This window comes from Dendrobates tinctorius, unplaced genomic scaffold (genome assembly GCF_039654945.1).
Source record: "Dendrobates tinctorius isolate UK_male_01 unplaced genomic scaffold, ASM3965494v1 ptg000237l, whole genome shotgun sequence".
NCBI lineage: Eukaryota > Metazoa > Chordata > Amphibia > Anura > Dendrobatidae > Dendrobates > Dendrobates tinctorius.
In genome coordinates, this window is record NW_027361904.1 from 3,338,677 (window position 1) to 3,353,149 (window position 14,473).

The 14,473-nt window shown below is 48.0% G+C and overlaps 1 protein-coding gene across 1 annotated transcript in view; it reads left to right on the top strand.

Moving 5' to 3' along the window:
* LOC141060434 (uncharacterized) overlaps positions 1-14,473 on the top strand; it is a 108,589-nt gene that overhangs the window by 72,013 nt on the left and 22,103 nt on the right. The window contains 1 exon segment of the mRNA XM_073556683.1: positions 9,258-9,273. Coding sequence (XP_073412784.1) covers positions 9,258-9,273 — 16 coding nt within the window.

The window sequence follows — 14,473 nt, forward strand, 5'->3', positions numbered from 1 at the left end:
GTCGCTGAAAAGGGGAGCCGTGTTACGTGTTACAGAACCACTCAGCACCCAGAATATGTTGTGCAGTTATATGTATGTATAATAGGTTCTATGTGAGATGCATGTCCCTAATGCATCAGCCCACAGGCTGCGCCCCTGGGCAGAGGGGACACGATATTCTCCTTTTGTCCGCCCTCCCCCCACCTTTGTAATTCCTACAGTAAACATCGGCATGTATGGCCTGCCGCTTTTCTATTGGCCTGCCCTCTGTATCTGTGTGATATATTCTGTGTCCTGTGAGTAAAGTGTTGTCAGACTGGAAATACGTGGAGAAGCAGTGATCTTTTATATGCGCCCATGTAACCAAGGAATTCCAGCCAGCGTCATTCATTCAGACTCCAGCCAACGCAGAGCGGACCTCCGAAAACACGGGGTGGTACTGAAAGAGGTACCCCAGCTTGGGTAGACCCCGTTACACCTTCCGACTCCATCACCTTCTCTGATAGGGTTGCCTCTTTGTCGGACCACCCCCATACTCGGCGTTCAGTAGGGTGTTGCGATTCCCTGGGACCCAAACCTTCCATCTGATCTGACTCTTTGTCCCCACGACCGCTACCGGGTCTCCCGCCTAGGCCACTCAGCACTGAGCTAGCATAAGAATCACTACCTCTTTCTTCAGGCCACATTTGGTTGTCTCTCTGGCACTTTCCCCCAAGAGCAGTCATTCCATTTATCTTCAGATTGAGCATTTCCACCCTTTGAAGGCTGGTGAGTCTGACTTCTATACCAGGAAAGATCTTTGAACAAATTATTAAACAACATGTATGTCAGTACCTGGATAAGAATGAAGTGATTAAATCGAGTCAGCATGGGTTTGTAACTAAAAAGTCATGTCAGACTAACTTAATTTCCTTCTATGACAGAATCACTGATTGGGTGGATCAGGGAAATGCTGTAGATATAGTATATCTTGACTTTAGCAAAGCATTTGACAAAGTATCTCACACAATCCTTATTGAAAAAATGACTAAGTATGGAATGGACAAGGCAACTGTTAGGTGGATTCATAACTGGCTTAGTGATCGGACCCAAAGAGTGGTCGTAAATGGCTGCACATCCAGTTGGAAGAATGTCTCAAGTGGGGTACCACAGGGCTCTGTCCTGGGCCCTGTATTGTTCAACATCTTTATCAATGATTTAGATTAAGGAATTGAGGGTAAACTGATTAAATTTGCTAATGATACAAAGCTAGGAGGGATAGCTAATACTAGAGAAGAGAGAGAGAGGATTCAAAAAGATATAAATAAACTGGAGCAGTGGGCAGCAACTAACAGAATGGCTTTTAACCGGGAAAAATGCAAAGTACTACATATGGGCAATAAAAATGAAAAAAGCATATTGTGAGGTAGCACTGTCATTCAAGGTTGGGGGACACTCGCTTGGCAGCCACACAATCAGATCCAGCTCAGGTTTTCATAAGCCAAACATAGTCCATGAGGTTTATTTGTCATCATAAACCACAGCAATATAAACAGCATAGCGCCCATTATATAGGCTATTCAGCCTCATCATTATCTCACCCGTCAGGGTTCCTTATGCGGCTTCACCATTGCATACGTTAGTTCCCTCCAGGGAGCTCTCAGGCACACATCGCCAATGCTCACACACAGCCGCTCCACAGGCTGTTAGTGAGGAGATCCTTCTCCTCATGGGACCTTCCAAACTGGACCAATCAGGTCCCAGCATTCACCCCTGTGACCTACCCTGGCCACCATATATGGTCCGTAGCCACGCCCACCGGGTCACATGGCTATGACCTCAACACAGGTCCTTCACATACTCACATAGCCTTTTACTATAGGTGTTATCAGACACACCCCTGGGTGGATTTGTAGGCAGCTAGAACCCGCCCATCTCTTCAGCTGCCTGAAGGCTTCTCCCTAACACATAGGCACAAAAGATCAGCTCTGCAGATCAGCACATAACCAAGCCTTCATCTCAAAGCCACCCACTTTGAAATACACAACGGCCACTCAGTATTCTGCCACTCATCCTCTCTCTTGGGACATCCACACAGCGCCCCTTAGTGGACACAGTGGTCATTACACCACAATATACAGAATGGGAGGAAAAGGGCTAAGCAACAGCACATGTTAAAAATACTTGGATATACTAATAGATCACAGACTGAACATGAGTCAACAGTGTGATGCAGCAGCAAAAAAGGCAAATACAATTCTAGGATGTATTAACAGAAGCATACAGTCTAGATCACGTGAAGTCATTATTGCCCTCTACTCCTCTTTGGTCAGACGTCATCTGGAATACTGTGTCCAGTTTTTGGCACCACATTTTAAAAAAGGTATCTGTAGGCGAGTGTAAGGTACTCCTGGGGTGGACCCACTAGACCGTGGCAACGAACCTCCCAAGGGCGAGCTGACCAGGTGGACCACCCCCTATACAGGGAGTGTTTGGGGCAAGCCCGCGGGTAACTATCACCACGGCAGCTGGTACCCAGGGAATGTATCAGCGGACAGACAGGTAGATCCGGATTGGAGACACAGGACAGACGGGCACGGCTTGGCGGCACAGAAGTGACGGGCACGGCTTGGAGACACAGGAGTGACGGGCACGGCTTGGAGACACAGGAGTGACGGGCACGGCTTGGAGGCACAGAAGTGACGGGCACGGCTTGGAGGCACAGAAGTGACGGGCACGGCTTGGAGACACAGGAGTGACGGGCACGGCTTGGAGACACAGGAGTGACGGGCACGGCTTGGAGGCACAGAAGTGACGGGCACGGCTTGGAGACACAGGAGTGACGGGCACGGCTTGGAGACCCCGAGCCTAGGAGAGAGAACAAAGGAGGAATGAGTAACGGACGGACAGGACGCCGGGGCGCACATGGAGAGCGGGCCAGAGTCACTAGCAAGGCGCAGTGATAGTCAGGCATCGCCAGCAGGAGGAGGCGGCCTGATATAGGGAAGTGGGAGGCCTTCCGGGTCGTGACCTCCAGTTGGAGGAGGCGCGCGTCCTCAGGAGGAGGAGCGCGCGTGCCCGGCCATAGTGTGGACGCGCGCCCGCCGAGGAGGAGGAGTGGGGGCGCGCACCCGACGCAATCCAGAGGACCGGACGGAGGCGGTCACTGGCCGAGGAAGAATGGCCGGGAGAGACCGCGCCGTAGCCCGCAGCAGCCGGCGCCGAGGCGAGGAGGCCACCGGCGAGCGGGTGAGCTGCGGCCGGGGGGAGGTAAGGGAAGGAGTGCGCGGCAGCCGCCGCGTGACAGCGAGAGGGGGGAAGGGAACAGTTGGAGCTTGACACACTGAGACATATACTACGAGCAGTTGCAATTGATAGCTGGTGGGTGCCGTGCCTGCTGGTGATTTCAGCCAAAGTGAGGAAAAGGAAGGGGTATTTCCATCACGTCCATCCAGTTAGAATAAAATTCTTTTTATTTGAACATTTTAAAAGCCAAGTATAAAATTGAAAGCTTGATGCGTTTCTGGTGCACCACGGTGCCCTTAGAATAAAATTCTTTTATTTGAACATTTTGACTAACTGGATGGACATGCTGGAAATACCCCTTCTTGTTCCTGATTTTAAAAAAGACATCAACTAACTGGAGCAAGTACAGACAAGAGCGACCAGAATGGTGACCGGTCTGCAAATCATGTCCTATGAGGAACAGTTGCAGGATTTGGGGAATGTTTAGCTGCAAAAGAGAAGACTGAGAGGAGACTTAATATCTGTCTACAAATATCTCAAGGGCTGTCACATTGTAGAAGGTTCATCTTTATTCTCATTTGCACATGGAAAGACTAGAAGCAATAGGATGAAACTGAATGGGAGGAGACACAGATTAGATGTTAGAAAAAAACTTTTTGACAGGGTGATCAATGAGTGGAACAGGCTGCCACGAGAGGCGGTGAGATCTCCTTTAATAGAAGTCTTCAATCAGAGACTGGACAGACATCTGACTGGGATGATTTAGTGAATCCTGCTCTGAGCAGGGAGTTGGACCAGATGACCAAGGAGGTCCCTTCCAACTCTACCATTCTGAGAACCCCTTCGTCTCTCCATACCTCGGGTTGAAAGTGGCCACCATCTTCTTCGCATTTTCTGAAGCTGTTTATTAATTTGCAGTCTCAAGTCTTAGCTGCTCTACCTCTCTTAGGTACACCTTGCGATATTCCAGGTGCATTAGGATATTCTCAAGGCTCTCCATTGATCCGACAACAAAGAATGGGACCATTCCATCTTCTTCACCTATTAGAACACGGAATTCCCAATACATCGCTTGGACAGCTGATTCATAGCAAAAAATCCAAGAGAGGAAAAGCACCAGCTAAGGAATGATCAATACCAAGAGAAGGAAGAAGCCAATGGTGTCTTTAGGAAAAGTATCAAAATTTATTTTTAAATAGTTCATAATATATAAATATTAGTACAAAAAAGCCAGTTGGAGTGCAGAGAAGGAGACTAGCCCCAAATGCCGCAGTGCCTCTCAGATGTGGAAAAGATCTAACACATGGTTACTATCAGTGGGGTGAGTCAGAATGAGTCAAGACCAGACAGTGTTAGATACAGGAGGATCACAATGAGAGTAGCGCTAAACGCACCCAGCGTTCAAAATAATCAAGCGCTCAATGGACCATACAACCAGAATGTCAGGCTTAACAGAGAGAGAAACCTCTCAAATATAAGGAAAACCCAGAACATGATAGCTAATAGTTAGGTGAGCCAAAGTAGATTAAACCGGACAGTAATGAATACAGGAGAGTCACAATGAAAGTAGCGCTAAACGCACCCAGCGTTAAATGAGGTCAAGCGCTCAATGGACCATAAAGCAAAACTGTCAGGCTTACCAGAGAGGAACAGCAGGCACAAGAGGGAGTGTGTGGAGCTCCCCGACGCGCGTTTCGCGGTCACACAGGGCCGCTTTCTCAAGGGGAAGTGACACAAAGTCCAGACAGGACCTTCAAGTAACCCCATGATCTAGGGCACATGATTGTATGTGACCAATGGCGGTGAACCAAGCGGCGCATGTGCAGTGTGCCGAAGACGTCCTGCATGTATCAGAGGCGTCACGTGCATGGCATCCACCGCAGGGATTAATCCTGTGTGTGGCGCATACAGCGTGGAGACGCCCCGACACAGACAGAGCCCCAACGGAAACACCGCCATGCGCACAGTCACTGTTATGTAATAGGGACATGTGCTAGAAAATTGTATATAAAGGAAAAAGAAGAGGAAATGAAAAAGAAGGAAGGAAGAAAAAGTGAATAAACTCACATAAATTGCAACATCAGACGCATGAGTAACAGCAATACATATATAATACAATTAAATCAAAAAATCACAAATAATGAAATACAAATGCAACAATAATTCCACAAAAAATATATGTAGATACAAGTTGTCTGTATTCTCCATATGAAGAAATCCAAAATCCTCTTTATTCCAATAGTTATTTCAAAGTCCTGCCGAGGCTAGATGAGTGGAAATTAAGGAACATCGAGAAAATCACTGGTAAAAAACAATGAAATAAAAACAAATTAACAACATGAAAAATAAAAAATAAAAACACACGCACACCCTCCGGATCGGGGATAGACTGGTGTGGGTGGGATAAGCAGGTGGGATATAAAGGACGCCACAAGGATTGATGAAAGATGGTTTTTAAAAAAATGGGGCAAAACTTAGGGATTCATTCAAACCATTAGGTACAACTGTGTCAAGCAGCACAATCCACCTGGCTTCCTTTTGGGCGAGAAGTTTTTTATTATCTCCACCTCTAATCCTGAGGTGGAGAGAGTCAATCCCCCTAACACTCAATAATTTGGCATCACAATTGTGATAAGCCCTAAAGTGCCGAGGGATCGCTTTTAATTCTCTTAAATCAGTCACTGTCCTAGACGCGTCAATATCCTGCACATGCTCCCGAACTCTAACCCGGAGCTCCCTAGTAGTGAGACCAACGTAGATCTTGGGGCACAGACAGGTGGCATAATATATAACATTAGGAGTCCCACAAGAAATACGTTGTCTGATGGAAAAGTCTCTGGAGCCATCCGTAGAAGAGAATGTAGAGCAGCGCAGGACATTGGCGCAAGCCAGGCAGTGACCACATGGAAAAGAACCGACCTGTGGGGTATACATACCCAGATAGGTATTAGGAGCCGGAATGCAATGGCTTTTTACTAGGAGGTCCCCAAGATTTTTTGATCTCCTAGATGTCATACTGGGAAAGGTGCCTAAAGCAGACCCCAGGGTCAGGTCAGATTCCAGGATGGGCCAGTGTTTTTTAAGGATGGTGCGCATATTTTCCCACTCGTGGTTAAAGGTGGAAATGAACCTTATGGGGCCTTCACAATCCACCCTAGTACTTCTTTTTGTAGGATTCAGGAGGTGATTACGAGAAGTTTTTCTTGCTCGGTCGTACCCAGTTTTCACACATCTGCGGCTATAGCCGCGTGCGTGAAATCGGTTCTTAAGGTCCGAGGCCTGTGCCTCAAATCTAGTGTCTGTGGAGCAGATTCGTCTCATCCTTAGGAACTGTCCGACCGGGACAGCCCTAATAGTGGCCAGATCATGTGCTGAGGACGCGTGTAACAATGAATTAACTGACGTTGGTTTCCTGAAAACATCCGTTTGGATGCGCCGGTCAGAGTCGACCTCCAGACGGACGTCCAAGAAATCAACCGTAGAATTGTTGAAAGTATACGTGAGTCGTATATTAAAATTGTTTTCATTGAGCGTCCTCATGAAATCATTAAGCTGGTGCGGCCCCCCCATCCCACAACAACAATATGTCATCAATATAGCGATACCAGCACAGAACATGGGAGGCGGCCCGTAGGCCCCCGTCGCCGAAAATGAATCTCTCCCAGGCGCCCAGGAAGAGATTAGCGTACGAGGGCGCACTGGCCGCACCCTTGGCTGTGCCACGCTTCTGCAAGTAGAAAACATCCTTGAAGACAAAAAAGTTGTGGGTGAGGATATAATGCACCAGCTCAATGATCAGGTCACATAAAGGGCCGTCCAGGTTGGAGGCCCCCAAGAAGAGACGAACCGCCTCCAGACCCTGGGAATGATCGATGCAAATATATAAACTCTCGACATCAGCTGTAACCAAAAGAACATGGCCGTCCACAAGGACACCATCGACCCGTGACAGGACGTCCATCGTGTCACGGATATAGGAGGGTAAGGTCTCTACCAGAGGTTTGAGATAATAGTCAATAAATTGACATATAAGATCACAAATACCTCCTATACCCGACACAATCGGACGCCCCGGTGGGTCAAGGGCGTCCTTGTGGATTTTTGGTAACAAAATGTTGGAGCTCTGGGGGACCTGACCATAAGGCCATCAAAGACCTTCTTAGTAATAATATTATTATCCACAGCCCTCATCAGGATTATCTGTAGCTCGCACAAAAAGGAAGACATAGGGTTGAAAGACAGCTTTGAATAGGTGTTAGAGTCTTTTAACTGTCGAAAAACCTCCTCATATTTTAAAATAGGCCAGATCACTATGTTCCCCCCCTTGTCAGCTGGTTTAATTACTACGTCTTTCCATGTTTGCAATTCTCCAATGGCTTGGCGCTGTTTGTGTGTAAGATTATCATATTTGCGCCTGGTGGAAAGTTTCTTAAAGTCATCACTGACTAACTTTGCGAAGATTTCTACATTGGAACTCAAAGACAAGGGGGGGAACCTAGTAGATCTGGGAAAAACATGAGAAGGGAATTTACTTACCTGCAGTGCATTCTGTTCCTCCAAGAAGTCCTCCAAATCATGGAGTGCCTGTCTCTCAACCTCAGTCATGGGTTCAATTGTCTGTTTCCTACCATGGAGTTTTTTTAAAACCAATTTGCGCAAGAAAAGATGGGAGGTCCTTCAGGGCTGTGAAATAATTAAAATGATTAGTAGGTACAAAGGTCAGACCCTTCGCCAAAGCTTCCAACTGATGGGCAGTGAGTGTATGAGAGGAGAGGTTGACTACCTGGAGTCCCCCTTGGGAATTGGACTGAGATGTAGTAGTACCAGAGTTCTTGGTTTTAGTAAGTTGTCTTGTCATTATCCTTTTATTGGAGGACTCCGCAGCCATGGAACCCACAGCATGTGATTTCATAGGTATATTATCCTCCTCAAAATTGGATCTGTTAGATCGCGTAGAAGTAGACCTTGAACGCGAGTGTGACTCATTTCTAAATCGAGGGCGGGAGCGACCAGATAAATTCCGCCATCTATACACTTTGCCCATTTGTTTGTCTTGAATGTCTCTTTTGAATTTTTTTGTTTTAGTAGTCTGTACATCCGTCACCCATTTCTGCATCTCAATGTCAATATCATCATTAAATTTCTTTAGGGAATCACTAGTCATGTCCCTTCTTAATATCATTTGTAAATTATCAATTTCGGTTTCAATAGATGTCAAGGATTCCTGATTCATCTGCTTAAGGAGGGACATGAACCCCCTGGAGCAGGTATTTGCCAAACCTTCCCAGTTATTTTTAAATTCCTCATCTAATACAGAGAAGGAAGGAAAAACCTGTATCCGAAGCCCTCTGGGAATGAGGTCTTTCTGCAGGTATTTTTCCAGGAATTCGTGATTCCACCAAATACGCGTCCTCTTACGTAGTAAATCCTTGAAGCGTACAATAATCTCCTGCAGATCTTTATTAGACCCACCAACACCCTCATCTGCATCATCCTGAATGGCATTATTAATCTGTATGCACCACGTGCCGTCATGGGTGCAAAAATCCATTTTTAAAACGGGAAAAACTGTGAAAAACACAGAAAAACTTATCAGAACACGGAATTCCCAATACATCGCTTGGACAGCTGATTCACAGCAAAAAATCCAAGAGAGGAAAAGCACCAGCTAAGGAATGATCAATACCAAGAGAAGGAAGAAGCCAATGGTGTCTTTAGGAAAAGTATCAAAATTTATTTTTAAATAGTTCATAATATATAAATATTAGTACAAAAAAGCCAGTTGGAGTGCAGAGAAGGAGACTAGCCCCAAATGCCGCAGTGCCTCTCAGATGTGGAAAAGATCATGGCGGTGTTTCCGTTGGGGCTCTGTCTGTGTCGGGGCGTCTCCACGCTGTATGCGCCACACACAGGGTTAATCCCTGCGGTGGATGCCATGCACGTGACGCCTCTGATACATGCAGGACGTCTTCGGCACACCGCGCATGTGCCGCTTGGTTCACCGCCATTGGTCACATACAATCATGTGACCTAGATCATGGGGTTACTTGAAGGTCCTGTCTGGACTTTGTGTCACTTCCCCTTGAGAAAGCGGCCCTGTGTGACCGCGAAACGCACGTCGGGGAGCTCCACACACTCCCTCTTGTGCCTGCTGTTCCTCTCTGGTAAGCCTGACAGTTTTGCTTTATGGTCCATTGAGCGCTTGACCTCATTTAACGCTGGGTGCGTTTAGCGCTACTTTCATTGTGACTCTCCTGTATTCATTACTGTCCGGTTTAATCTACTTTGGCTCACCTAACTATTAGCTATCATGTTCTGGGTTTTCCTTATATTTGAGAGGTTTCTCTCTCTGTTAAGCCTGAAAGTCTGGTTGTATGGTCCATTGAGCGCTTGATTATTTTGAACGCTGGGTGCGTTTAGCGCTACTCTCATTGTGATCCTCCTGTGTCTAACACTGTCTGGTCTTGACTCATTCTGACTCACCCCACTGATAGTAACCATGTGTTAGATCTTTTCCACATCTGAGAGGCACTGCGGCATTTGGGGCTAGTCTCCTTCTCTGCACTCCAACTAGCTTTTTTGTACTAATATTTATATATTATGAATTATTTAAAAATAAATTTTGATCCTTTTCCTAAGACACCATTGGCTTCTTCCTTCTCTTGGTATTGACCATCTTCTTCACCTACCTGGGCTTCATCACCAGCCAAAATTCTCACTCTCGCCACACCGGACTTATCTATGATTTCCTGCATGACTCTTCCAAGTCTCCCAATATCCTTTCTCACCAGATTTCTGTGCACTTGAACGATGTCCTCCACCAATTCCCACAGACTTTGAACTTTCTTTGCATGCTCCAGACGTCGAGCGGCTTCCTATTTCCTCACCAGGATCCTCTGTTTCGTACGAAGACATTGTAGATGCATGTCACGCAGAATAGCCACGCGCTTCATTCTGAAGACTGGGGCGGTCGCGTGATGAGCGACGCTGAGGATGCGGGGTCATACTGTCAATAATGGCAGTGCAGGACTGACTTTGAAGGTTTCCTACCTCCTGACAGCCTGTGGAATACCCAAAGGGGGAGGAAAGATCAGGGACGACACCTCTGGATCCCCGATGCAGGTGAGTCTTGCATGAAGGTCCTGTGGATCCGGGACGAACGCAGAGGGAGGGATGCAAGGGATCTTCCTCGACAGCTTTTGGGAATCTGTTATTTGGTTAGGAGGTCTTGATCCAAAGGGTCCTTGGATGTCTTGGGGGAATTCTCTGAGGCTAAGCAGGACTTTTCTTTTGCGCAATAGGAACAGGGTGTCGTAGACAGAAATATGAGGAGCGGTCTTCTATCTTCCTAACAGCAGTTGAATAGCTGTCAATGGGATGAAGGATATTGTCCCATAAATAAAAATGGGTCCTGGATGAGGTGGAAAGGTTTCCTGGGGTAGTGTTAGACTTTCGTGGTGCCATAGAAACCTAACAGCTGTAGTAGGAGAGGCCTCAGTCCTGATGGCGATGATGAGAACCACAGAAAGAGGAAAAAATCCTCCACAAAGATCAGGAAAAAAACAGACAGGCCTAAATGCATCTGCATTAAAACAGGGTGCAGCGGACCCAAGTAAAATGGCAACTGCAAAGGGACAACTCCAAATGAGACAGCCAGCCTACAATCAGGGATTGGCTGTGTGGTACACCAGTGCAGAAAAAAATAATCCGTATGTGGCAGTGTTCACACAGGGAATGCAGGGCTTCTGGTTCACAGCCTATTAGTAACACCATATAGGGGGGCTGCCCAATGCCAACTATATTGCATCCCGTGTGAACAGAGGCCACAGTTTTACAGAACCATTTGGGCCCAACTGCACCCTGCAAAAATATATAAAGTGCATAAAAACATATAAATATATGTAAGGTTTTAGTGCAGATGCATTTAGGCCTGTCTGTTTTTTTCCTGATGGCGATGATTCAGCAATTTCTTCTCTTCCATCAGTATAAGATAATCCTTTAATCGTCCCACCATGGGGAAATTCAGAGCATTACAGCAGCAAGTCAGGAACAAGTACAGATACAGATGCATAAAGGCATTACATTGACAGTAGGTAGGTACATATACGAAAAAAAAAGATATAACCGGACTATCACAACTTTGGATCTATCAGTTCACTGCTTGGGTCTTCTCCGTTTTGGACAGTGCTGGTTATACAGCCTAACTGCAGCAGGAAGGAAGGACTTTCGATAGCACTCCCTCTCACATTTAGGATGAAGTAGCCGGTCACTGACAGTACTGCACATCTCTGTCACGGTCTCATGCATGGGATGGGAATCATTCTGCACCATGTAGCTCACCTTGGCCAGTATCCTCCTGTCGCCTACTTCCTGAACTGGATCAAGGGGGCCTCCCAGGACAGAGCTGGCCCTTCTAATCAGTCTGTCCAGCCTATTCCTGTCCCTGGTTGATATGCCACTACCCCAGCACGCCACACCAAAGAAGATGACTGATGCCACAACAGAGTTGAAGAAGGATGCAAGGAGTGCCCCTCTAACTCCGAAGGCTCTCAGCCTTCTGAGCAGATAAAGCCTACTGTGGCCCTTCCTGTACACTGCATCCAAGTGATAGGCCCAGTCAAGCTTATTATTGAGGATCACACCAAGGTACTTATAGGTGTCGACTATCTCAATGTCATTTCCCTGAATGTTCACCACTACTGGTGGATTTTTTCCCTTGCGAAAGTCCACCACCAATTCCTTGGTCTTCCCGGAATTAATCCTAAGGTGGTTCCTCTGACACAACTCCACAAAAGCTTGGTTAGTATCTCTGTACTCTCTTTCATCTCCTCCTGTGATGAGGCCTACTATTGCAGAGTCATCAGAATACTTCTGCAAGTAGCAGCTAGATGAGTTGCACTTAAAATCCGCAGTGTACAGTGTGAAGAGAAAAGGGGCAAGAACTGTACCTTGAGGTGCCCCTGTATTGCAGATCACCATACGTATACGTCAGGATAAGTCCAAAAGAGACCCAGATAGGACCAGATGAGTCCAGAGTAATCCAGGAATTTATTCCAGTAAAAAAAGTCCATAATAGTTTAAATAAGAGACATTAAAAGTAGTTTCCAGGTCCTAACTCTGCAGAGCTCAGGGAAGCACATCCATCTCAGTGTGCTTCCAAGCCACACCCGCTCCAATTTTTCACATTTTTCAGTCTACTATTGAGAGTGTCTTAATGGAGGGCTTAGAAAGGAGATTTTTTTTTTTTTTTTTAGAAAGACCCTCTTTCATGGCGCTATAGTATGAAGTAAAAAAGGATTGTTGTTAGGGTTAGGGGATCTAGATTATTTGGGACTTATTAGACTAGAAAAGTCCTCAGGTGATTTTGATTGAGAATGATACAATGAGTGTCTGTCTGTTAGAGGCCGGGATTCTCCCACTGCACGGGATGGATCCCAGGCCTTGTCTGGTGCAGTGGTCTCCCATTCAGGCTCGGCTGCTGGGATGACTGTGTAGGGAAGGTGACCTGACGGACGGATGGACTTGTCAGAATAGAAAAAGGAAGGTTTGCACAGTTTAGACAGGTGTCAGTTACTACAGTGGGGTAACAGCTGAGAAAGTGTAGTGGACATGCAGTACCTTGGGTTGACCCTCAGAGGGCAGGGAGGAGTGTGAGCAAAGGACTTGACATCAGCTTAGGGCTTAGGAAACCGTTGGTCATGGGGGGCGGAGTTACAGGGAACCGGGCATGATATAAATTTGACAGGAGGGTTCCAGAAAGTTCCAGTCCCCAGAGGGAGCTCAAGTGACAGGACTACGACAGTCTGTGCGCTGTGAGGAAAACCAAACCAGGGGGACTGAGGAGAGAGTACATCTGGGGGGTGGTCCTGACAGGAAGAACCGCAGTATAGACGTAGCACTGGGTGTAGGACACCGTATTTGGAACGACGAAACTGACCAGTAAAGTGCTGATGGTGTACGGGCCTAAGGCGGCCACAGTAACTGAGCTGACAGGATCGTCACAGAGTGGAAAAGGGGCGGTGCGTATAAATACGACCCTGGTGTAAAGTACGGTGTGTGAAGCGGCCCTGGACACGGAGGGCCGTGAGAAAGATATTGCGGTGTGCTGTGAGGGCCGTCAGTCGGACGGTGGAAAATAAACTTGGACCTGTTGCACCCGAAACTTGCCTTTATCTTGTGTCTGTACGTCACTGCGTGGTATATCGAGGGACCACCCCCCCAGCCCGGTCCACCGACCCTACACTTGGCGTAGTCGGCAGGATCGCCGCCGCTAATACGTCATCTTCTGCGGCAGGCCTGCCCTAAAGGATGGAGAAAGACTTGGACTACACTGCTTGGATTACAAACACCTGTGGAATACAAATTACCCACCTGTGGATTACAAATTGGGAACGCTGTGGCGTATCTGCGTCGCCAGCAGAAGATCCGGGGAGGTACCAGGACTGGTGCAAGATGGTGGTGCTGCTTCAGCGCAGAGAGTTCCAGGTGTTTGCTGTTGTTTCCAATGGACTGGGGCACCCTCCTACGTACCACTGGTGCCAGCAATATGTACCAGGACGCCGGCGCTCCCATGTACTGGACCCTGACAAGTGGGTGGAAAGGTCTGCCATCGCCCCACCCAGCAGAGGTAGTGGCACAGGGAAAAAGTTTGGCTGCGGCTGTCTGGCGCCATTCGAGTGCTGCCCATCGGACGATATGAGATGCTGTGGATGTCGGGGCATCGGGCACCTAGAGTGGCGGTGGCGCCGGGAGGTCGAGCCATGCCAGGAAATGTTCCCCTCAGGGCCACGGGCAGGCAGCTGGATGTTGAGCGAAGGAGCGGAGCCTGTGCGGAACCACCGGCAGCGGCCACCTAAGTTACCAGCGGAGAGCCTCCCTGCGGAGCCCGAGCCTGGAGGCTAGCCCCGCCGGAAGGCGGGATGAAGAGCGGAGACTGCGGGAGGAGCCGCGTGATGAGGAGACGGAGGCCACTGCACTGGGGAAGGTGAGAGTTCCCCCGGCCCCGACAGTGGCTCCGCAAGTGGCCCTTACCATTCGGCCGCAGCGTGCGGCATCCTGTGCCCCCGAAAGCCCGGCCAAGGAGGGCCCTACTATATGCGCAGAACTGAGCAGGGCCTCCGCTCCTGGTCCCGAACCACTCCACCCGGTGGCGCCACGGTGCGGAACCTGACCGAAGAAGACACTGTTGCATCCCCTCTGCCGCTAGCGACCGCTTCTTCAAAGGTGGCCGATGCCCCGGCTCCGGATGAAATTGCAGGTGCGGCCTACC